This window comes from Aythya fuligula, chromosome 5 (genome assembly GCF_009819795.1).
Source record: "Aythya fuligula isolate bAytFul2 chromosome 5, bAytFul2.pri, whole genome shotgun sequence".
NCBI classification, from domain to species: domain Eukaryota; kingdom Metazoa; phylum Chordata; class Aves; order Anseriformes; family Anatidae; genus Aythya; species Aythya fuligula.
The window spans coordinates 34,422,616-34,448,340 of record NC_045563.1 but is presented as its reverse complement, the minus strand read 5'-3'; the positions used below and the strand labels follow the sequence as shown (position 1 = coordinate 34,448,340).

The window sequence follows — 25,725 nt, the reverse complement described above, 5'->3', positions numbered from 1 at the left end:
AAATGTAAAGATTAAGATATAGCACATCGTGGTTGAGTCCTATGCTTTTATTGCTACTCTCGAATATTAAGAACTACTGTGCACTTACCTAAAGTGGAGATGACAATTCCAAGCGTAACCAATGACTTATTAATATTGGCACCTTCTGTAATTCGATCTTTACAGTAGCTGGGATTAGCTCTTTCACTGAAGCACACAAGCATGGGAAAGACAATGCAAACCAAATAAAAACGTTTAAGTATTAACACACAACATGAAAGCATCACACATTTTCCTTACACACAAGAAAACAGAAATAGCAAAGTGTACAATTAAAACAACACATTTTGAACACTTCACATGAAATATCACTTTCTGATTCAGACATCCAAACAACCATCAGAAAAGGCCACTGGAACAAAATGCTGCTTAAGACCCACCAGAACTTAAATTCAAGACTGAACTGGGCAACCAAAGTTTAGCAGGGGTTCCAACTAAGAGACAACACACGTTACACAACCTTTAAGGGCTCAGTCCAGAATCTATACATCCCCTCATTACTACTTTCTCTGCTCAGATGTGCACGGGGATTTACGTTCTTGGAAAGGAAAAACGTCATGTTCTCCAACTGCTCTACAACTCTTCAGCACAACTTCTATCCTAATATTCTCTGTCACATCCAGCATAACCACATGTATGATATCATAGAATGGGGTTTGGGTTGGAAGGGACCTTAAAGATCATCTAGTTATCACCCCTCTGCCATGAGCCCACTAGATCAGGTTGCTCAATACCCCATCCAACCTGGCCTTGAACACTTCCAAGGATGGGGCATCCACAACTTCTCTGGGCAATCTTTTCAAGTGCTTCACTACCCTCTCAGTAAAGAATTTCCTCCTTACACCTCTTCTAAATCTCCCCTCTTCCAGTTTAAAACCATTCCCCCCCATTCCTCATTGAAAAGTATAACTAAGATCAGAGACTTAGGAGCTTTTGAAACACAATCTAAGTAGAGAGATAAGAATATTTTCCCATGCTAGGCAGCCATAAAAAATATACTCATTTTTTCTCTTTTCAAGCTCAGATCTGGTAATTCCACTAATAGCTACCAGAAAAGAAAAGAAAAGAAAAGAAAAAAAATAAAAAAGATACAGGGTTAAGTGGAATTACATTAAATGTTTGCAACAGCAGAGTATTGGACCTTAGGACACAGGAATTTCTTTCCCCAATAAAATCCAGTACCCAGTCCAGAAGAATGGATGACAGAGATGACACTAGTTCAATATTCCTTGTTACCATATACAAAAGATGGACTTACTGTTGTGTTATTGAAGTTTTAAAATATTAAATTTCATATTTTAAGGCAGTACTACAGCCTCTTCAGATAAAGTTAGCTTTTTGCCATTTGGTGTATTGTTATTACCTGCCTGCAAGGTCCACTAAGTTGATCTTGCTTGCAATTTCAGAGGGGAGACTGTTCTCCAATATAGCCTAAAGAAAAAACATAAATAAGGAAGATTATTCTTCCTAATTCATTAATGACAATAAAATAGGTGCCCTCTTTTGTTTGAAATTGATTTGCACTTCTGACTCTGTCACTGCCTTTCTTTGTGACCTTGACTCACTGGCCATGTTCAAACCATTAGCTCAACAGCTTTCTCAGCTGACAGAGAAACTATGCTCTTACGCGGATTTCCTCTTGAAAAAAACACAACAAACTTTACTGCCTAGCGACTGTGAAAGCCTTTCTCGTAGATCTTGCACAGTTATTTTCCCCTAATGTATTCCAAAGGTCTTTTGTGAAACTACTGAAAAATATCCCCAAATGTTTTGTGATTACAGGATGTTAGAAGTGTGAGATAGAAAAGGTCTATTGGATCACTGAAAGACTTCCCTTCCTGGGAAGGATATAATTCCTCCAGAGAAAGGGTGCATTGTCTCTGAGAGGACTGGATGCCAAATGCTAAAGAGATGAGCACATCTGAAATGCTGGATAGATACAAAACTTTGGCATTAAACTAATGCCACATATACTTCAGTTAAGGATCCTAAATGAGCGTGACAAAACATAACTTCAAACATATCCACAGATCATTTTCACAGCATCCTAACAAGGGATAATGCATTTCAAAGGGCTGGGTAAAGCTTTAAACATTTCTTTTTACAGCAAGTCTTTGGCATCACTGCTAATTATGAGCTTGTATAAAGAAACAAGAATACTTCCGTAAACACAACACATCAGGCAGTGTAGGAAGGGTAATACATCTGCAGTGTGATCCAAAGGAAATCAGTAACAGTTTCCACCAAGATTATTACAAACAGCACAGAACAGTGACAATTAAACAATGCTCAACACATTGAACGATGCTTTTCATAGAGTGAAAAGGAAGTTGGATTATTTTTAGCTAACCTGAGTATAGTGGATGGTGAAGATAGCATGAGATCTGCTGCTGGCATTGTGGATATGTGTAGCTGCTGTAATTCTAGAAAGAAGAGCAAACCATTCAATTACATCAGGCTGATTTCCCTGTATTCAGACGAAGCACAAATAAACAGAGCAGAGTTGATGAAGATGAAGGAATGTGAAAATTTGATAATTCGGTATGCTGCATTCTTGGATATGATCACACAGTCACAGGACCTGACAGATAGAAACCAACAGTGAAGTTAAAGTTGGTTTAGCCTTCCAGCAGCACTCTGAAGAAATATCTCAAAGTGTCTTGCAGTACAGGCATAAGCGGTTGCAGGAGGGTAGAACACAGCAAAGAAGTACAGACAGTCATAGCCTCACACAGCTCACCCCAGACTTCACTGAATGTGCTGGCCCAATACTTTTTTCTTCATATTGTTCTCATTTTTATTTCTTAACCTTTCAAAGGATCCAAAAAGCTTCCTACACCATTTTCAGGTAACTCTTCTGTCACAGGGCTGTTGCAGCAGTTTTACACCATTAGAAGAGGCCAATGAGATTAGCAAGCCTACAAGTACCAAATGAATATTGTGATTCACTTGCATAGCACTTGCTTGCCTTTCCCATATGGACAGGTTAGACCTCAGGTTCTAGCCCTCTGACCCATGCATTCTGGTTAGCAGGTACCAGATGCAGGAGGAGGAGCAGCAGTGGCACTCTTCCACTCTGTAACAAACTTTTGGAAATTCTACTTTCCTTGTCCGTCTTGTCCTTGTTTGGACAAACCAATGAATGAAAGGTTTTTCCCACAGCTGAAACCAAGTCACAGATCCTTTCCTTTGCCACTCTTGAAGTTTCTCTTGAATACAAAATTACTCATTATTGATTATCAGTTACATGTGCAGCTTTCAGCATCAGTTTTGTTCATCTTACATTGACAAAAGCAGGTACTTTTAGTAGCGGAAACAATGACTATGGGACCATGTCTTTGTTTTGAGCCCAGCTATCAGAGTACTCCAAAAATTAACTGCAGTAGAGCACAGCAGCTGCGAGCCTACCACAGGAGGCCAAAAGCAGAACTCTGTTTGTTACTTGTTGCTCCCTGCTTTCTACAACTTCACAAACGTGACCAGGCACTGCCAAAAGCTACAAGCAGTCTAATGCATCATAACTATAAATGAGCCTTAACTGAGAAAAAGGTGAACTAATCTCCAAGATCTTGGAGGAGGAAGACAAACAATTAGGTAAAGGGCAGAAAACAGCAAACAGTTCTACAAAGGGCAGAGAGTACAGGGGAACAGCACTGAAGTTTATAAAGCAAAAGTGAAAGGCACCAGCCATATGCAAGGGCGTGATCTTTCCTACATAAACCTCCGGGCCATCATGCCCCACCAGCTCCTCTCCTGCCTACAGCCATGTGAGACAACTGCGATCTGTTCCCCACCCTTCTCCCCCTGTAAGAGCTTGCTGATTTACATGGGGCAGCACATGCCAGGCTGCAGATGTTTAAAATTAGCCAGACTACATTTATAATGTGCTAATAAATACTCAGCAGAATATTTCATAAAAATAAAGACCGTAGGTAAATAGGAGTATAATCCAAAACAATTTTTGAAAAGTTACCCAGAAAGAGAAGTTGCGTGGCTTCACACAAGTGACAAGGTTTGAAAATTCAGCATCAAAGAAACCTACACACAAAATACTGAAATTCTGATTTTGTTTTCTCTGTATCTTCTGTTTCCTCAGCAATGAGACCACTGTAGGACAACACTAGTAGGCAGACTGGAATTTTGCAGTTATTCCAAAAAGCTCCCTTCTTATCATAGAGGTACATCTATTGATTGCTAAAAGCAGAAGCAGCAAAACTTAATCCTGCTGTATATTCTATGTTTTTATGATAATGCAGCTTAGTTTTTATTTACTTCACAGTGCCACTGATATTCTAACATCTCAACACTTCTTATAATAAGAAGTAATTTGAATCTTGGAACTGTGATTTGGTTTTGGGGGGTCATTTCAAATTATACCCTTTTCTATCACTTTAATGGCAATTGTATTGATGTCCAAAGCTGCCTGTAAAAAAAAAAAAAATTAAAACAAACAAACAAAAATCTTGACTAATGAGAGCCAAAATTGTCAACTTCACCGGTATGCCAATTCCCACACTTCTGTCCTGGCAGATGTTTGTGATTTGGAGTAAGAACAACAGAACTATAAAATTCTAACAGATAATTGTAAAACAAATACACTATCTTTTCAGCTGTTATACATTGTTAAGTTACACTAACAAATGAGTTGAAAGCTATGCAGTCTACATAAGGAAGTGGAGAAGAAATAAAGCCTGTTTACAACAAAACATTTTCCTGGCATGCATTTTTTATTCCAGACAGATGGCAGAATATTGTGGGTAAATCAGCACGGGTTCAGTTATGAAGAAATGTGACAAATTCGTTAAACAACTTCATGAGTCCTTGTCACTGTTATTGTGGATAATATGAAGATATGTAGTATCACACATCGTATCTGACATTGTATCACAGACAAAGCATTGGCAACACTGGATGTAAAACAAAAATAAATGAAATCCAAATATGGTGAAAGAAGTGTTAAATAAAGATCGTTTGTTTTAGAAAATACCTTTTAGCTATTCCCTCTTCAAGAAGTTCTACAACTTGCTTGTAGTCTGTAACTAAATGCTGAGATAATCCTGCCAAAGATTATAAAAGAGTTGAATGCATATTTTTGTCAGGAATTTTCAATCAGTTCATCTTATTAATCACTGGGAAATAATAATAACAATTCATCCAAACATCAGAAGCATAACAATACTACTGAGACATCAGCCCGTTTTACAAGTAGTTGCTCAATTAGTTATGATTTAAAAAAATAAAATATAGCAGTACACCTTTCAGATGCAGTGACATCAGTAAAAAAAATGCCTTGTACCTTTAAAGTACAGACCTTTTCCAACCTGTCTGTAGAACAATGGTATTTAAAAATATGTATAACTGAAGCTTTGTAAGAAATCTTCAGCTATGTCATTGCTACTAATTGGGTTCACAGCCTGTAAAGAAGCTTTTGGTCACTGCCTCTGAATAATGGTTCTGCTCACATGACTAACAGAATTGGGAACTACCTACTGTGAATATTTACCATTTACTTAACTATATTTGAGTCTGCAACACTGAGGAGTCTTCACACTGTTCTCCCCAGAGGGTACTCAAATATGAAACAAGTGGCCTTTTTACATCTTCTGCTTCCTGTAGATTCTGTAGTTGATTTTATTATTATATTATTATAGGGGTAAAAAAAAAAACACAAAACACAAACACGGAGAAAACAAATGAAAGAAATACTGCATTGCAGAGCCAACTGAATCAGTGATCATTGTGACTAACATGGCCCCAGTGGAGGGCAGCACACTGCTATGCTGTAGTGGCATTTTCAGCACCTTACAATATGCAAATTCTAGCAGACACACAAAATTAATTTCAACAGGCTTGTATTTCACATAAATCTGGTTTAATGTGCCTCATTTGCATTTTATGGTGATGATTAGTTATCATTTGTACTGCAGCAGCTCCTAAAAAAAACCTCAAGTTGTGAAGAAAGTCTTCATGCAGTCCAGGGATACTTTTTTCCCCCTCATGACTGCACTGATTCAGGTTTTGTTTTATTGCAGACCACAGAAGTGTGAATGAAGGCAGAATACTGAAAAAAAATGTAATTTATTTGGACCAAATAACATATATAGTGCTAGAACTTGAGCCAAGACGAATATAAAATTCAACAAGACTGAAATGGGTATTTCTGACATTGTCAGAGAGTCCATCCTTAGATATTAACAGGTTACATAGCTTTAAATGAAAACAAAAAAAGATAGTTGTTAAAGAATTAGAATATATTCTGACATGAAGAAAAAAAAAAACAAAAAAAGAATCACCCACACTTCAAAAAAGCCCCTCACATACTTGCACACACACAAAGTATAGGATAATTTTCAAAGCAAAGCTTTTCTTCTGCTCTCCAGTGTTGCTTTCCAATACAATAATTCCAGAAGTCATCACATTTTCCATTTGAGAAAGAGGCCTTATTTTTCCAATAGTTCTGGGATCTTCATATCTCAGAATATGGAAACCATCATGCATTGTTTTCCCCTACCATTTTTCAGGGTTTTACTTAACTGAATAAAAATACTTTATATAATGACAGCATGGAAGAAATTGTTGCCTATCCACATTTCCCTAAGTAATGGAATACTGAATCTAACACAGAGTTCTAAAACATTTTGTTTTTCAATAAGGTAAATTAAATTTGTAAATATTGCTTGAGAAGGAACAACAAAGTGTTTTTTTTCTGGGTGGTGGAGAAAGAAAGGTCATCTTCAAGTCCAACAGAAAGATCAAAACCTCTTGCTCATATAGAAATCTGTCTCAGAGTAAGACTGAATCTCCCCCAGAAATCCGTCTCAGAAACAAAATAGATTGCATCATTTCCTGATTTAAGAGAGGCTGATTCCTTAACAGTGCAACCATCTGTGAGGGAGAAGTTTGAAACGATTCCAATCTAAAGCACTGGAACACTTTTAGCATTTTAAAGGCTACAATCTCACAGCCCTTACGTGGAAAAATGATGGGCTGGAAACTATTCAAAACACTTAGTGTTCAGAGCTGGGACTTCCTGACTGGGCTTGCAAGTGGAAAATACATTGCCCATGATAATGTGAATATCAGAGCAACTAACCATCCTTAAAAGGGTTAAATTCTGATTTTCCTCTGCCTGTTCTTCATCCAGCTGCAAACTGTACTCTGGGTATCATTGACACCAACCACACAACTGACACACTGTCAGTACACTGGAGGGCACCTCATCAAAGTCTGCAAACTTCACAATTGCTGATAGCTTGCAAGAAGTATGATGCAAACACAGATGCTAGTCCTTAACAAATTGGGTATTACTTAAGTTAACCTTTTTGCATTATCCTTTTCCCTTATACTACAAAATTACAAAATCTAATCAAAAGGAAACTGTTACAGGATATTTCAGTACTCTAACACAGAACTGTTTTACCCAGCATTTTTAGATTTGTGTAAGTAGTAAGTCCTTACTCAAAAGGGGTAAAACGAAATAAAAAAAAAAAATCAGAACTGGAATAGAAACAACAAACTTGGCCTGGAAGGTTCCAGATGAAGACAAAATAGTGACAAAAGGCTAGCCAGCCCATTGGCAGAAGCTATAACTTCATTTACTTTTGAAACAAGGAAACTCCATTATATGTAGCCAAGGAATCACTGGAGATACAGTCCTGAGAAAAGGGATGAAAATTGCCGAGGAAGGAAGCAGTTTAAAGACCTTTTCTTGTGTGGTGAATAAGCAGCTGCAAAAAGAAAATAATTAGTATCTGTACTCCACCAACAGTAATGTTCTCTGATAACGAGCAGGTAGAAAGAGAATCTTGGAAAGGCCTCAATAAAGGCCAAATGTCTATGGATCTGCTTTTCAAAGAATGATAAGTTTGCCATACTAATGAGACCATCAATTCATCTATTTTCCAACTCTCCTCGAACAGGATGCTGATGTGCTGGGAAAACACAGCTGAAATGACCAGAATGCCAGATAGTCTCTTGTGTATAGGACCATGCAAGTTAAACACTTCCCAAATGCTCATTTCAAATTTTGAGAGAAATCAGTAACAACCGTCAACTGTCAGATGTACTGTTACTGATATGCAGGTGGCCATTCAATCCCTGACTCAAACAAGTCACCCTAGCTGCTGTCATATCTCAGCTTAAATCTCTGAATTGAGGATAGCAATATGACATGTAATGATGTGATAAAGAAAAACAGGAGACAACTGAACCAGGAGAGAAAAAAAGAATTTACAAAATGAACAGAAACGAACTCTGTACTTAAAAGACAGAACTAATCAGTATTTGATCTCATGTGATAGAACCAATAAAATTCTGTGTGATATGCATTTTGCTTATTAAACGTATACCTCCCAGGTGTTACAACCCATTGGTGGCCAGCCAAGCAGTTTCAGAGACTCTCATACCAGAGGCAAGTTTGGAATTCTGCACACTGCAGAGACAAGGCAGGTGGAAATGGGTACATTTGGTTTCTAAACAAACTTACCAATTTCTGAAACTTGCAACAGTTCAGAAAAGGTTCTTCCTTCTGATCTTGGCTGTAAAGTTACACTGTACAATTTTGCACTGGTGCACTGATTTTGAGATATGGTACTCTTTTTAGACATTGGTCAGATAAACTGCAATGTAGCAGGCAAATTTTACATCAGTGATAATTTACAAAGGAACAGTGGCCAGATTCCAAGTTAAAGCTATGCAAGACCCTGAAGAAAAGGTATCAATCAAAAGTGGAAATGAACTGGAAGTACAAAAAATATGGGAGAAGATAAGAACTAAAAATAAGACAGACATCTGGAATGGAAAAATAAATGATTTTTGTTTTCATCCAGTCTCTTCTGTCACCTGATTTGAAAGCTATGATTCACTAGAAAACACAAAGACACCTGAGGGACTGTAGTTGCAAGTGTGAGTTAAAAAGTATGTGATGTTTTTGTTTGTATAACTGACTTATATAACCCATCCTGTGCCTTTTGAGTTTTAAGAACGGAAATTAAGCATATTGTGTTCTCATCTGGGTAATATAGATTTTAATTGCTTCTCATGGTGCAATCTAGAACATCAAGCAGCTACTTTTTTATTATTATTTTACAAAAATACTGCTGCCAAGGACTGAAACAGATATTAAAGGGACCTTAGGCTGGTCTGTACAATCCATTTAGAGCTGATGTTGGTGGATCTCTTGCTCAAGTTAGATGTGAAACAACAAAAGCAAAACACTGTGGCTCATACATGACCTACACCTGGAAAGACAAACAGAACAGTGCAGGATATACAGTCCATGGGATAACAGAGGCAAAGCTTGCAGAATATTATACGTGTTCATATTAGCAAGAAAAATATTTGAGGAAAGTAACTGTGGAAGAGTGGAAGCAATGAGAATCAGGACACAACATACACAATACTTAAAGTCTTGATACACATTTACATAAATCTCTGATGCTAGTAGTGAAGCCCACTCTCACCTTGTACATATGGTCCTGTTTCAGGGTGTTCTCTGACTCTGAGTGTGTAAGGTTTCTTGTGGTCTGACTGTTTTAGCAAATCTCGGACGCGCTCATTATATATTTCTAGAAAACTGAAAAGCAAAAAATGCAATGTTAAGTGTACGCAACTGGAAAAAAAAAACACACACAGAAAAACAACCAAAAAAAAAAACAACAAAAAAAAAAACACAGAAAGAATATACCTAGTGTAACTACCTGAATCTTGCATTGACATTCACAACAAAGTTAATTAATTCATTATCTCTGTTACTGCTCCTTCTTACAAAGTGCATGTTAAAGAACTAAGAGTAGCAAACTTCCAAGAAGCAAGAGGCATTAGGCAATTTAAAAATTCAAAAATCTGCTTTTTTAACACTAGTAAGCTTAAATCCTCAAGTTTCTAAATGCAGTGCTTAATTAAGCCAGTGGAAACCATGGAAGGGAATGGAGAACTATGGCTCAAATTTACGAGTTAAACAGGAAGCAAATTCAGCTGTCTACACAAAAGTGAACAGACAGATCTATAGTGAGATGGAAAACTAACACCAACACTTTCTCATCATTCCCCTGTGTTCTCCTCCTTGTTCCAAAATTATTATTATCTGAGAAAACAGAAACAAAATAAACTAGTCTCTGCTTTGTATGACTACTGGAATGTATTTTTGAAAGCATCCATAGGATTCCCAAAATGATGACAAACTTACCTGACCTTTACTCTGCAAGATGCTGTCTGGTCTGAGTAATCATCTTTCCTTGAAAAGAGGCCCTGCACAAACCAGTTGATGTACATTTTAAATCCATCAAGAAAATCTAACAGCTTAAACAATTACAAGTGAAATAAAAAATAAGTACCTCACATATACGAGGTGTCAGCCCAATGGATGCCTTCAAATAACAACACAAAAAAAATAATTAAACAATATACTTTTTATCATTGTTGCAAAATTAATTTTTAAATAACACCCAAATAATATGAAAAGGATGGAATCATGGCACAGCACTGCGGTTATGACTGTATGGTAGCTTACAACACAAACCACTCTGTATTGCAGTTCATAACAGCATGGCAGTGCCCTACTACTCCAGCTGAAGCATCTAGCATGGGACTAGTGTGCTGCGAAATGTCACCTGTCTTAGCTTCAGTGAAAATGCTTCTCGTAGGAAAGGTCATTTAAGAGCAATTACACAGCATCAATAAGAAATTTAGAGACTTCTTGGGTTAGATCTAAGCACTGTTCAATGTGAAGACGCTGGGCATGCCTTTGTCAAAGGTGTTGCAATACAGATAAAGCCAGGAAAATACAGACTATTTTGACTGGTTCCAGTATTTTGTTTTTCCTTATTCTACTTTATTTTTTGTGCTATGGCATCACAGAACTTTCAGTTCCAGAGTTATAAATATGGCCTGTCAGAGAAAAGATATTGGCTGCTAAAAACACTCAAACTACCCAATTTAAAATTTGCCTCAACAGGCTACACAGCTCTGCTTTTGTGTAACAAGCTGTTCTGACATGATTGCTCACACTTTGGTGACTGCAACACCCTGAGAAAGATTCTCAGGCTTAGCTGGAATCGCCTTGCTGAACAGCATGAAAAGCTTTTGGAGGGTATGCTCAAAGAGGGTTGGGGGTACAGAGAAATTCCAGATTCTTCAAGTAAATGTACTTCCATGGACAAAAGTTCAGTTTAGACCAAACACTTGATTCTTGCTAGTTATGAACACTATTTCACAGTGAATGCATATTACTAAAGATTAAATCAAATCTGGATTTCATTAGAGAAACAAACCTCTCTATCAGCCAGAAATATCTAAGAAACATGACTACCTGGAAATTTCCTTAGAAAAAAATAATGATAATTTCAAGAGTTGGCTATTCCGAATTGCTAAAATATTTTCAAAATAATTTAATACAAATAGCCTAGTTCATCTCTCCTTAACTTTTATTTTAACATTTCACGGAGTTAAGCTTGATTTAAAACAAAACAGAGAATCAGATCATGATCTGACAAAATTCAATTGGTGATGTCTGTGGGTTAAAAATAAGTAAATAAACCCAAACTCTTGTCAAAAGCACAAACCATGCCAGAACAGTCTTTTTGTATCTCTGAAGCTTGAACAAATTTTGTTTGTATTTCACTTTATAAGTTGAATTAGCATAAGCTAATTAGCATGAGCTGCCCACTCAAAAAAAAACCAAAAAAAAAATAGAATTTCTCCTTTTAACAGACAACTCACACTTAACCAACAACCAATAACATTTATGGATAGAGATCAAATCACCTTGCGTTGCAGCCAAACGCAGCAATTCCTCAACTGACTCCCATCAAACTAAGTACCAAGGGTAAAAGGGCACTGTAAGTGGCTCCTGGTAGCCAAGTAACTTAAAATGCAACAGTTTCTAAAAACACCATTCAATTCATTTCAAAGTTGTAAGCAAAGCAAATATTAGTTTCTACAGGCCAAAGTATAGCTTCTGCAACAGATAAATGTCTCAAGTAGATAATGAAGCTTGTTATAAAAGCATTTATTTGAATTGTTTCCAGATTTTTGTGAACATAATTTAATTTCAGCATGGCTAAGATTGCCAAAAAAAAAAAAAAATCCATGAGAAGGAATACTTAGCATTATCTTGAGCTATACTTTTCTGAAAAGTAGAACCATTCAGGGATATAGATTTTTTGTCTTCTAAGACAGCAATAAGTTTCACAAATTATAAGATAAAGAAATAAGAAATATTTCAACACCACCACATTTGCTATTTTTTTTAGCTGATGCTACGTTATTTACCTAAGTGTAAAGGCTTGCCTCTTATTTTATATATAAAAAAACACCAAGAAAAAACATACGTAAGCATTCTGGTAAACCAGCACCATAATGACAGTTTAAGAATAAAACAATGTTTCTACATCCCATCCTCAACTGTAAGTGTAAAACAAATGGTGTAACTCACAGGTGTTCCCATCATTGTGTAAGTTTTTCCTGAGCCTGTTTGTCCATATGCAAAAAGGCAGATGTTGTATCCTCTAAATGCACCTGACAACACAGAAGTGCCAAGGTCCTGGAACACCTGGAAAGACCAATAGACACAGAACAGGCCATGAGTAACATACCTCCCTAGAAACATTCTGCATTATTTGTGAAGCTTTCAGCTTTAGCAACACCATATGAACAATGAACTTCATAGCATTTGTATTTCTAATTTATCAGGAACAATGTTAAGTGTCCAGCATTCGCCCATCAGATCATCCAGACACTGGTACGCCAAGCACAAACTGAGCACTGTTTAACTGTGATTTCCTGCCTGCCTTCTTTTATTTTACGCTTAAAACAAAAGATGTATAAATTCTTGAGGATCCTCTTGCCCCACCCACCCATATTTTTATAGCCCTCACTATAAATCTAGCAGAAAAGTCACACACAGTGATGTGCCTTCTGCTGCTCATAACACAGAGCCAGGTATGGCTACTACCAAATCTGCCTTAGTGGCTTTCAGACCTCACATTGGTCTCACTGCAACTGCAAAAGTTGGGCCGTGACAGCTAGACTAACCACACTGCAAGGCTGGGATAATAGTTCATTCTGCTTTCCCTTTTCTTTTCGGAGACCCAGCTGCCCCAAGTTGTGGCCATGTTCTCAGAACATCAAAGCTTTGCCACAGACCTACTGAAAGGACACCTGGCAAGGTTTTCTAGAAAGCACACATGGGATCAAAAGGTTCCAGTAGGCAGGCTGCCAAGCCCTTAACACAGCATTAGCCTTTCAAAAGAAACGTTGCAAGTATTAACAATTTTGCCATTCACACAGGAAACTAGCTAAGGTATACAGAATGATGCATAGGATTTCCATTACCAGGTCATTTGGTTCTCCACCAGACAGATAAATGTATTCATTTGATATACAATTCCATAGAAAAATGAACTTCATAGTTATCACCACTCCATCTCAACTGTCCAGAAGAGATTAAAATCCCCTTCCTGAGCCTTTTATTTTCAGATCATACTTCAACTCAGAATGAGACAAGAAGATAATTTTAATCTGAAGAATCAATAACATCCCCATTTGGAAGAATTTGACTACCCCTGCCTATACGTGTAAAGGTATGTAGAACGTGGATGTACGTAGAATGTATGTAGAATGTAGAACGTATGTAGAATCTGCTTCATTCAGATTATCAGACCGAGGACCTTCTCAATTCAAAGAGAGTCATAAGTAACACTGAAAGTAACACAAAACATATGGACACAGATTAGGTAAGGGTCAACAGAGGCAGAGACAGGGTCCAGTCAGTCTCTGGTGGGCCACGAAGAAAATGATGTGTAGCTTTGGAGAGGGCCAAGCTGGACTTGCTAAGCAACAAGCCAGGGGAAATAAGAGGAACAGAAAGATTTGGGATACTTGAGGTGCGACTGCAGGGCTATGCAAAGCTTGTGAAGGTATGTTTAAGGGAAGGGGACTGGGGAGGAGGAAGGTGTGTAGGAGCGTCTGGTCTCACATATGCAGAAGATCAGTACGCTTGTCTGACTGAGCCCCATACCTGTCCACCACAGTCAGTCCTATTTTCTTATTAAATAATTTCTTGATGTTCCCATGTAACCATACACTCTACCCCAAGCATGTGCTGCAAGGACCAGGTGCCAGCAGCTGGCAAGACTGGAGTGAGTTTGGGGCTAGTGACAGAGCCAGAAGGTGAGCAGGCATCGCACCAGCAGTGCCAGCAAATGGGGTGAATGGGAGTCTAAGTGCCAGCTCCTGGAGCAGGACTGTGTGCCGCAGGGCCTATGTACCAGCAACAAAAGGAACGGGAGCAGGCTGTGTCTTGGTATCAGCAGATAAAGAGGGGACCATGGGTCACAGGGCCTGGGTTCCAGGTGCCAAGTATCAGGGTAAAGCAAGCAAGGGTCTCAGCCTCAGAGTTGAGGGCCTGGGTGCCAGCTGGTGGCCAGGAAGGTGATGGGAAGAGAGGGGTTTGGAGGGCTGACATTTTCTCTTGACACAGTATGTGTTGATGTGCATTTGTGCAGTTTGCTGGTAAACTTCAAACTGGATGTGCCAGTGAGCAGAAGGTCCACAATCCAGCCAAGAATATTAGACAGAGGGCCCATACTCTTAGCTGAGGGACTCAGCACAACGGGGCTTGTGAGCACAGGCACATTTGCCAGTGAGCAGCAAGTGAGGCTACCAGGTAAGCAGAAGACCTGCACAGCAGTTAGTGCTGCTGAGGCTCTAGGCAAGAACATAAGATAGGCCCATGGGGTGCTTCTGTGGCAGTCTGCAGGGGTGGCTGCATCAGCATCCTGCGGCCTCTGTCCCTGCCAGCAGCTGTGTTGTTGGGATGCAGACCGAGACTCATGCCTGGTTAAACCCACAAAGTGGAAAGCAGCTGCCCCATTCCTCACTGTGGGATAAAGACAGCTCCAGCTCTCCAGGCACATAGGGCTGGCATCCAGGGGATGGGCAGGAGGGACCCCCAGCTCCAGGAGCGCACAGGAGGCAGTGACCTTACATATCCTTCCTTAACTGGATTGTTTATTATTATGAACAATTAATTGGAGTCTTAAATAATTAAATGAAAGCACAAAGTCCAGAATACAAACAAAGAACTCCTAGTTTGTTTGCAACACATGTGGCTAGTAATGCCTTATGAGGAACAATATACCATAAAAAGGTCATTTTTTAAAGACAGAAAAACTAAAGTATATAATAGCAAAACACATCAGTGGTGCATAATTGAAGGATGAGTGAAAAAAATAACTCACATTATAGTGCGATGGTTAAAAGTTATGGTGAAATTAAAAATACTGTCACGCTACTTTACAAATATTTGTATATAGAGGTGCATAGAAACAAAATATTTGCCATCAGTTTAGAAGCTGTATATAGATCACACAAAAAGAGAGAAGGGGCTTAAGAAATGAATAGTACAGAAGAAGCACATGAAAATGTGAATTTTAAGGTGCCACCATGTAAGGAAAGCGCATAGTTTAAGAGAAGAGATGAGAAAAAGAAAGTTCAGTCCCAGGAATTAGTTTGAGTGTTAGCATCACAGTACACTTTTAGTGGGCTAGGCAAAAAGTGAAAGCTGTCCATTCAAAGCACCAGACTAAAGAAAGGTGAAAAAAACAGAACAACAATTACAAAGTGGGTTCTGAACCTTTTAGGTAAGTAGGAAAAGTTGTACTTGATGTGGTAAGGGGAGAGGAAAGTTTCTTCTTTCCAGCAGCAAAATGGAATTACCACTAAAAATCCTCCCAGAGCTTTTACAAAAGCAGTTATTCTGTTACGCTCTTCAGATCTAAGTGTCTCCTGATTCCACAACCAGAACTGAGAGAAAAATGTTCCTTATAAATCATGTACATATTGGAAAGTATAAAATAAGATCACAGGCAGCACTTTGTCCATGAGACTTGCCTTCTGAGTTGTGGGAAAATACAAAAGCAGGGATTAAGCTGGGGGTTGGGTTTTCTCAGATGTTGCTTGTAGCAGTGCTTCAACATCTGTTTTTACTTACAGCCCATCTTCTATATGGAAGCTCTACTTAAAAATAGTAATTGCATAAATATAGCAATCTGTGCAATTAGTTCTGTTGCTTTTTATTTTACTTGATTGGTGGGATTCAGCAGGACTGAGCACAGTGGGATTTCTTACATGAATAAGGACTGTGGAACTTGACCCTCTATTTGTTTCAGAGTTCTTTCACAACATGTTCTGAATCTTCCATTGCTCCTAATTCACTGTTTTTCGCATTTTATACCTTGACTGAATTTGGCCACATGTGGATAGTATGCAGTATGTCCCTATGCTGTCCCAGCATAGTTTCTGCTTCTAAACTTAGTGATGATTTGTTCCAGGGACCCTACAATAGTTGTGACAACCTGCTAACTAAACAAGCAATCACATCTAACACCTGGAGCTGAACAGCATGCAACACTTGACCATAATCATGTCATTGTTTTAGACTGCAGTGATAAACATCGAGCGAGGTACATCTTAAACAGCAATTCTGACCTTTCTTTTCAGTAATACCAATTCAATCCCCCTGTTCTCAGTGAAGTTGTACTTAAGGAAGTGATGCTGTAAATATGGTGCTGATCTCTATAACAGATTAATGTGTTTTTCTTCAATAAAGTTACTTGGAAAAGCATCTGAGAATTAATGACAGCACTGCAAATCACTGTAACTGATTCTTGGCATGAATCATCCATCAACACAGGCTATAAGTCAAGTTCATTGACATTGTACAGCCTATAGATCAGTCTCATGAGTTCAGAAATCTGCTTAAGTAATCGCTGACAGTAAATCTATACACCAAGGACAAGACAGGCACTCAGAACTCAAATGAGCATGCAGGCCAATAAAGACTCACCAGTTACAGATACCAGTTACTCATCATGCAAAATGATCGTAATACAGTCCTTGAGCCACCACAACTGTTTCCCCAAGGCCTGCAGTGAACCCTGAACTTTCATGCAGTAGAAGCACTATTAGGGTACCTTCCCTACCCAGCTAGCACACAGAACTTGTAGGAACCTAATACCCAAGATCTCCACCCCTCTTTCAAATCTGGTTCAACCTAGCCAGTTTGTTCAAAAATTACTGGGAAATGTGGGTGAGAAACAGACAGCCACTGCAAAATTGCATTTCTTCATGAAATTGGGATAATAGATTGCAATTGCCACATATTCAGTAAAAACTAAGATTTCAGGAGTTGGACTTGACCCTTCCCTTCTAACTTGAGATATTCTATCATTCAACAGCTAATTCTCTTGTATATTCTTCCTGCTCTGGGCATGCTCCAGCTCATGAGCTGAGAAGGACTTTAACTGAGCTTCCAAACCGGACTGCTGTGATCCAGAACACATCTAAGACAAAACACTTAAGTTCAGAGCAGAAGAGGAAGCTCCTCTTAAGTGAGCAGCTCAATGACTTTCAGTGGCTGGGAATGTGAACACAGGAAGAAGGAAAGAATCTGAGCTAAGTTCAAAATGGCAAGAGACAGATCCGAAGATTGAGAGAAGGTTGGGGAACAACTAGGCAAAATGACTACTGCAAACCAGTAACAGTGAAGGGAAAGAATGGAAAGAAATTGGGACTGGTAAGACGAAGGTGATGGAGCCAAACTGGGCAAAGTTAAGGGATGAAAGGTGGGAGTCATGTCCACTGAAAAAAAAGTTAGTGGGAAAGATGAAAGAAAGGTTGAGTTTGGAAGCCAAAGCACGGGAAACCATTAGACTGAGAATGGAGAACAAAGAACCTCAGTGAGAGAAGTGTAAAAATCAGAAGTTTTGTAGATCTGAAGTCCACAGGGTAGGACTTGGCAGCAAACAGGATGGGATTGGAGTCAAGTGGTATAAAGGAAAATAATAAGAAAATATAAGGAGTATTATCATCTTGGAAGTAACAGGAACAGGGCAAGTGTGTGCTCCCTTCCCTTCAAAGTATCAATATCTAACAAAATCAGGAGTTTTGCATGTCTCATGGTATACACAGAAGTGGCCTATAAGAAGTGTGTGTACTCCATTTTGGTTTAGAAACCTGTATGTCGTATGGTAGAACCTCTTACAATTGAAATAAATGTAGCCATGAAAAGTATCTTAATTCTACAATAGTTTCCTCATTAAGAAATGCATTTCTTTCTGAAGGATTCTCACAGATCTCTAGGAGTTATTAATTGATCTATTTATAACAGAAAATCTTCACAAGCTGCCAAACCTTTGCGATAGCAACACTAGCTGTGTCATCCGCAGAAAGTTAGAAACTTGGAAGAACCTCATTTTATTTCTAGCTTTGTTGTTGAAACTTTTGCATGGCATTGTGCAACTTATTTAATGTTTTTATGGTCCAATATTCCTACAGGTAAAATGTAAGCAGAAAACTGTGGGATGTTCTTGCTAGTGTCTAGCAACCTCCATGGGATCTTGGCTTAAATTGCTGTGGAAGTTCTGTGCCAACTATGGTGCTCTGTATCTCTCCAGCTACACTGCACTCTTTGAGAGAAGAGCACTGAACTCCAAAGTCCCAGGTACGTTACACTCTGTTACGTTTACTCTCCATTCAATATACAGGGCTATTCAGATGCTTTAATTCGAACATGTTCCAGAAGAGCCCTTCTTGAATTGGGCCTTAAGAGAAGATATATTACTACAAACAAAACTGGATAATTCCAAAGACAATGCCATAACCCTATGTTGATAAATTATAATTTCAAAAAGTATTTACTGAAATCCTACTAAAAGCTGAATTGGACTGTTTTGTATTTGTTCTGATAAATTACCCTCCCTCATTTTGTGAGTAGAAATTACAATTAGTTTAGTTGAAAGTCTCAATTTAGTCAGAAAAGCCTCTTAGTTTTAGTGTACTGCAGATAAATTTGAGAAGCAGAGCACAGCAATGAATTTATGACTTGTTTAAAAATAAAGAAATAACCAAAATTAAAGCTTTTTCTGTGCTAATATCAAAGGCATTAGTCCAAATATCCATCAGCATCAACAGCTGCACATTATACAAAATGTGCTATGATTAATCACTTTGAGACACATGCACTAGCATATTTCAGAATATAATGAATGAAATCACGGGTTTTGTTGATCATTAGGAAAAGAATAATATAGAAGATTCTTCTTGGATTCTCCCACATCTTGCTTTTGAAATTAAACTAAGACAATAAGAACGTGTTCTGGTCAAAGAACACGAGTTGGATTTAGCTTCCTGCAGAGAGTAAGCCATTTAGCTGAAAAGACTGTCTTCCATACGTGGCTGCTCTACGTGATTGGCACTGTTTAGTTTGTTCCATGCAAGAATGTTTCTTTCAGTAAAGCCTTAACTTGCTTTGCTATGCCTTGTTTCTGCACTCGTCCAGCTGTATCTGGTACATATCCCATGGTGATTTGTGAAACAAATGTATTACCTTCCAGCTCTACTAACAGTGAATAAAACAACATCTTTCTGAAGAAGTCATGAGAGGGCACTAAGACAACTGTTATCACAGTATTTTGCTGGCATGCTCATTCTGAAACAGCCAGGTTCCAGTTCAAATACAGTAAATCCTGATTCATACAAGTCCTCAGTATAGGACTTTTATTACTGATTGGAGAAAAGGGAAATGGTCTAAAACTTAGCTAAAATGCCTTAAACTCGCAGCTCAGGTATACCAAAATGCTGTCCAAATTGTTGCAATATGAACATACTTGGGGTTGAGCCTATTTATATAACAGATAAGAATCATTTACTTCAAGCACAAAAACAGATCACTGAAACAGTTGAAAATGTACTTCAATACTCCATTAGAAAGCACAAGAAAACAAAGAGTTAAAGAAGAGTACTTGCAGAACAGGGAAGTTATGCCACTCACTGAAATCTTACGTTAGCAGCTGTACTGTGTTAGAAGCACACACAAAGATTGTAGTAGGAGTCCTGCCTCTAAGAACCCATGGAGGATCATATAAAACCGACTTGTTATCTACTAAGGTACAACATTTACCAATTCTTAAGCAGCAACTAAAGTTTTACAGCTTATTTCTAACTCAGATAATGAATCACAGAACTTAATTTCTCGAAAATTACAGCATTAGTCATAGCTCATCCATACTAGAAAAAAGCATTTAAAACTTTTTTTTTTTTTTTTTTAAAGTTAAGGTTTACAGGTTTATGTCAGTGAGGCTACTTCTCTTTTTCATTCAGTTAAAAATATAACTATATTTGGTTTAATCTCACCTGTTTTCTTGAAGATTTTTGGACCCATTTATTTAGACCCTTTAAATACAAATAACTCTTTTTCATTCCTCTTTGGTTATACTATCAGGCTGAAATATAAATTGCACTTGTGCATACGAGGTATGTAATTGCTACTGTGGTGAAGATGAAAGCTTTGGAGAGTCCAAGCACACACTGCATCAGCTGATGCAGGAACTTACAAGATCCTAGCCCAGAAGTGCAGAAGGACCTTGCAGTCATCAATGCCTTCAACTATTACACCATCTCTCCAAAGTAGAGAAACTATTTTCCAAATGCATAGCCAGTGCACTGGAATACCAGTGATTTGATCAACATCTTTCACCTCCCTCAGTTACATTCTCTTTAGATTAGTTATTTCAACAAGCCTTCAATACAAGGCCTTCTCAACTATCTCTTGCTGGCTTCAAAGTCAAAAATATTTAAGAAAGAAGAAAAGCTACTACAAAGAGCTTTTAAGGCACTGAAAAATACGCTATAGAGCAGCCTGAGTATATCACATTTTATCATAAGACTCGCACATGTGCATACAAATATGCATACCAGACACATGATTGCATTTTCTTCTGGAATGAAAATACATAATTTTTGCGCTAGTGCCAAGAAGAAATAAACTGTTGCATGAAGTACATCCAACCAGACACTATAAGTGGCAGACATTTATTATCAACAGTGATGACTTGGGACTTTGTTATATTACAACCTTTCTATGCATCACACACAAATTAAGATAGAAGCATGCTGGCTGTCACATTTCTTTTGATCCTGACAAACAGCTGGCAATCATTAAACTCTCCTTTAATGCATACGAATCAATGCTAGTGAATAGTTAGCACAAGGCCCAGTTAATATCAGCATCTTTGACTTTTCATTGAATTAATTATATGCAACTAGGACAGTTGTTGATAGTAAATACGTATTTGACATTGTAACTACAATCTCTTTATTGTGTGATAATGTCCCTTCTACAGTAAGAAATACTTTAATTTCAAAGATAATGGGGGCATTCTAACAGGAATGAAGTTTTGGCAATATGAACTTCAAGAGTATAAAGCTGTCCTTTCTTAATCCAATCAGGATCTGAATTGCAGAAGGAAACAAAAAAAGAGTTGTTTTAAACTACAGTAAATTGTCTGTTATGCCTTAGGGTTGAATAATTTGGGAAAGTGAAATACATGCCAAGTCTCCGAGTGACATGGAAAAAAAATCCAGTAAACCTCCAGGGACAGCACGCAATGCCACGCTTGCAAATTTAAGGGAACATCACTGATAAATTACTTTTATTTGATTTTAAGGTTAAATAACTTCTGGAAAGCAATGTCTGGATTTGGCTCAGACTACAATGAACAGGCCAGAACCAACTCTGACCAGAGCAGAGGTGGAGGGAGGAACGAGCTACACCTTTTAGGAATAATAAAAAAAAAAAATCATAAAAAGGTTTATCATGTCTTACTGGTACAGTAAGTGCTTCCTGATCTGCAAGTGTCTGAAATAGACAATATTTAATATCATCATCAGGAATCTAAACTTATCTTGGAAACTTCAGAAACTCCAGGGGAGTGTGGTCAAGGAAAAAGAGAAAAGAATAAACACTTCTGGTAATTTAAAAAGAGAAAAAGGATTTGAATAAATAAAATCACCACTTCTTAAAGTCAGAGTCCATGAACATCAACAAACAACTCACTAAAAGAAAACGGCTTGTACTATAGAACATTAGCCTAAACTTAGAATACTAACATTAAATTCCCATTGGTTCATAACCAGGGCCAAAACCAGAAGATTATCTTCTTGCACAGCACAATTTAAAAATAGCCTTTAAAAATACCACTGATTTAATGAAAGAGGAAGAGACTGAACTTAAATAGGACCATTATGGTCCTATTTAACAGCTGCTTTTCACTATAGAACAATTGACTTTATAAATGCTGAAAAAACTCATCTGCTCAATTTCCATGGAAGACTTGCCATGCACACAAGCAAAGATGCCTCATCCGTAGCCAGAAAACTTCAGGACTTGATCAAAACAATTTCAGCAGATGCTGGTACAAAATGGGCTTATTAAAAGGACTACTGTTACTTACACATAAAATTGCTTTCAACATGTAGGTCAGGACAGTTTAAGCAAGTTTCTGAATAGTAAGACATAGGAAGCTCAGTTCTGTAGTATCTATTTGCTACCACCTTCACTATGAACTGCAGATATGCAGTACCTCGTATTTCATATGGTTTCCTTACAGAAACTGGCCCACCTACAGCTGTTATTGTCTGTGCCAATTCTGTTTTTAAAATTGCTTCTTCATCTGATATACAGCATCCAAGACCTGCATTTAAGGTGAAAAAAAATCATGAAATAAAATTCATAACTGAACATTTCCTGCCAAAATAATGAGCACCTCTGTTCCACAATCTCCAAAAAATTCCAAAGATGAATTTCAATAAGAAAAGGCAGAAAGAGGATTCAAGGAAAAAAATATCTGAAAATAAATCTAGGATTTTGCTCCAATAATGCAAGGCTTCTTCTGCACGTGTTTTCTCTTAAAGAATATTGAATAAATGTTAGCTGATGGACTTTTGCACACAGGAAATGCAAGCAAAGGGAAGTGCATTATGCTGATCAACTGCACAGAAACCTCTACTGTGAGATTAGGATTACTTCAGCAACATTATCCCATTCAAATCAAAGAGAGGAAGGAAAAAGAAACAAGGCATTTGTCAGTTTGGGAAAATTTCTTCCCTCTTGTTGAGAGGCCACAGCTTCACAGCAAGGATTACTTCTTTTCCTTCCCTCTGTCCAGCCTTTTCAGTCTCTTTTCCCAGTCGAACAGGAAATAGCAGAGTGAAAGAGCAGGCTTCCCTCCAACTCAAGCAGTTTGGCCTGTGGCAGGGGCATTTGCAGGAGAACTTGAGAGCGCTCAGGTTTTGGCTCTGCCAACAGGCTTCCTGCCTGTCCTTAAATCCCTTTGTGCTTTAATTCCCCCTGTGGAACACAACAATGATTTCTTTGTCCATCTTATCAGCTGTAACTTTTTCCAGTGCAAAAGCTGTTTATTGTGTGCATCATAATGTACTTACACACACATTATATTCAACAGCATGGAAGTTCAGCCTTGGTTAAGGTATTTACGTAAACTGTAAAGTGCTAGGAAAAAGTCATAGACAACGTTACAAGTATATATTTTTCCTCTGGATGGATGGTGGGAGAATGAGAAACTATTTCTGCTGTTTTGTCACTGAATTACACAATCATGAAAATAGACTTTATCTGATTATCAAAAACCTCTCTAATTTTGATAAAAAATAAAAACTATGCTTACTACATCAATCTAATTTATAAATATTCTGACAAAAATTTGACATTTTTAGAACTGCCAAAGTGCTTCAACACCATGGGCACAACTGCCCCCTCCTTTTAAAAAGTTGCTGGTGTTTTATATTAAACATCAACCTGAAAGATCAGATACCTATCCCAAAAATACCACCTGGTATTTTCATCTCCCTTTACAAAACCACACACTCATCTCAGATCCCTTTTTTCCTGCCCAGCAGGGATTCTTACGTTATCACTGGAATTATAAAACAGCAGCCACAATCTGAATGCAACAGTGATGCAATCCAAAAAACACAGCTTATGATACTGTACCATTATCTGACTCAGTCCGGATACAGTTGTGATAAACCTTTCCACACAGAAAACAACTTACATAACTTCAGGCGTTATTAATGGATACTTCAAGATTTACACATTATATCTTGCATTAACAGGTGGGTTTTATTCTGCTATTTCTTCTGCCTACTGAATGAGCATAGGAGCATCCTACCCATTAGCAACCAAGTGAAACCCCTTTGATCTAGCTTACTGAAATACAAGGCAGATGGTAGGTTGGTAATTCTGTCCAGGAGAACAGCAAACACTTGTTAGGAAGACTCGCTGAAAGCATCTGCCATTTTCCCCCCAAAGCTAATGGTTATTGCTTTTTAAGGGCACAGAGCATCACTATTTAAGGGAAACTGCAGGAAAGAAACAGTCCCCTAAGATAACCCATCCTTTTCCTGATCTAAATCTGCAGATCACCTGGCAGAGGTCTGGCTGCAGACTTAAAACCACTTTCTATGTAGAGGCTCTGTAAATTCCTACAGGTACTCTGTTTTTCCAAGAGCCCTGTTCCACTTATTTAATAGGGTCCCTAAAGGTACAGTTATGTAGCCACATACAAGTTCTCATATGCATCAAAAGGAGAAGTCAGAAGAGTTGAACAATTCTGGATCTCCATCCTAGACTTCAGGCAGACATCTCAGCTACAACCCCACTACAGAAAACTTCTCGTTTGTTGCGAGGCTGAAGAGCCAGCAAGTCTTCCTGTGATACGGGAACTTCTGCCATGGTACTACTGCAATAAAAAGATAGCTGGGGGGTGGTATCAAACTGATGGTGTGTTAAGAAAAAAAATACACACCAAAAGGTAAGACATGCTCAAAAACCAGGATTTTTTATTAAGCCTACCTTGTGCAAAAGACTGGCTACTCTGTAGTACCACTCCATATTCTAGTTCCTTAAACCTTCTGTAATTTTCAGAGGATGAAGGAGAAAATTACAAATAGCTACATGCAACTTGCAACCCTGTGTCTACAAGCAGCTTGGTGAGCAGCTGCTTTTGTTGCACTGTGCCAGCAATGTGGGGTTTGAAGGTTTGAGTGCTGTTCTATTCCCACAAGCACTTTTTGCTGAGTTGACGGCAGAGTTCACCTCCGCTTTGTGCATCTTCACCAGCACACAGTGAAGGAAAAGGTTTCCTGAGTGAACTCTGAGGCAGAAAATGTGAGAATGATATCACAGGGGAAACTACAAACTTCACTTTTTTTTTTTTTTTTTTTAAAAAAAAAAAAAAAAAAAAAAGGTCTAGCAAAAACTAATGGCACAGGGGGAAGAAGCAGCATGAGCTCCCCACAGTCACACCGTTTTACTTCACCAAGAGCAGGAAATGCTTTAGATATCCTAGTTCACTGGCCCAGCAGTGACTTCATGTCCTTTACTGTCTTAAATGGAAAAAAATCATGGGATTTTTAATCACAATGCTTAGCATTTGATACCATTAGAAAAACAAAAAAAAAAAGAGAGCACTTTTACTGATATCATCTTAAAATGAACAAAGTAAGTTCTGAGAGAGCTGTTAGAACTCAATATTAAAAGAAAAACCTCTCCGTTTTGCAATAGAAAGAGTAAGGAATAAATAACGGATAATAATGAAGTTATAAATATCCTGCTTATTCTCCCACCACTGCTAGCTCTTGGCTAGGCTCCCAGGTCATTAGCGGATGTCTGTGATTTCATGTGATAGAAAAATAAAGAACAACAAAAAAAATTAGTAAGTTTTATTGTTTAAGGCAGCAGGAACATGTATTGATTCTCATCTGTCTCTGAAAATAATTGCCCATTAATTTTGGAAGAAAACGGAGGATGGTGATGGAAAAAAAGGT

The 25,725-nt window shown here is 38.1% G+C and overlaps 1 protein-coding gene across 3 annotated transcripts in view; it reads right to left on the bottom strand.

Moving 5' to 3' along the window:
* STARD9 (StAR related lipid transfer domain containing 9) overlaps nt 1-25,725 on the bottom strand; it is a 106,938-nt gene that overhangs the window by 47,455 nt on the left and 33,758 nt on the right. For all 3 annotated transcript variants that reach the window (XM_032187767.1, XM_032187768.1, XM_032187769.1), the window contains 8 exons: nt 12,473-12,589; nt 10,374-10,406; nt 10,226-10,287; nt 9,501-9,613; nt 5,027-5,096; nt 2,390-2,462; nt 1,403-1,470; nt 89-186 (listed from right to left, as the gene is read on the bottom strand). In XM_032187767.1, coding sequence (XP_032043658.1) covers nt 89-186; nt 1,403-1,470; nt 2,390-2,462; nt 5,027-5,096; nt 9,501-9,613; nt 10,226-10,287; nt 10,374-10,406; nt 12,473-12,589 — 634 coding nt within the window. The remainder of the gene's footprint in view (nt 1-88; nt 187-1,402; nt 1,471-2,389; nt 2,463-5,026; nt 5,097-9,500; nt 9,614-10,225; nt 10,288-10,373; nt 10,407-12,472; nt 12,590-25,725) is intronic.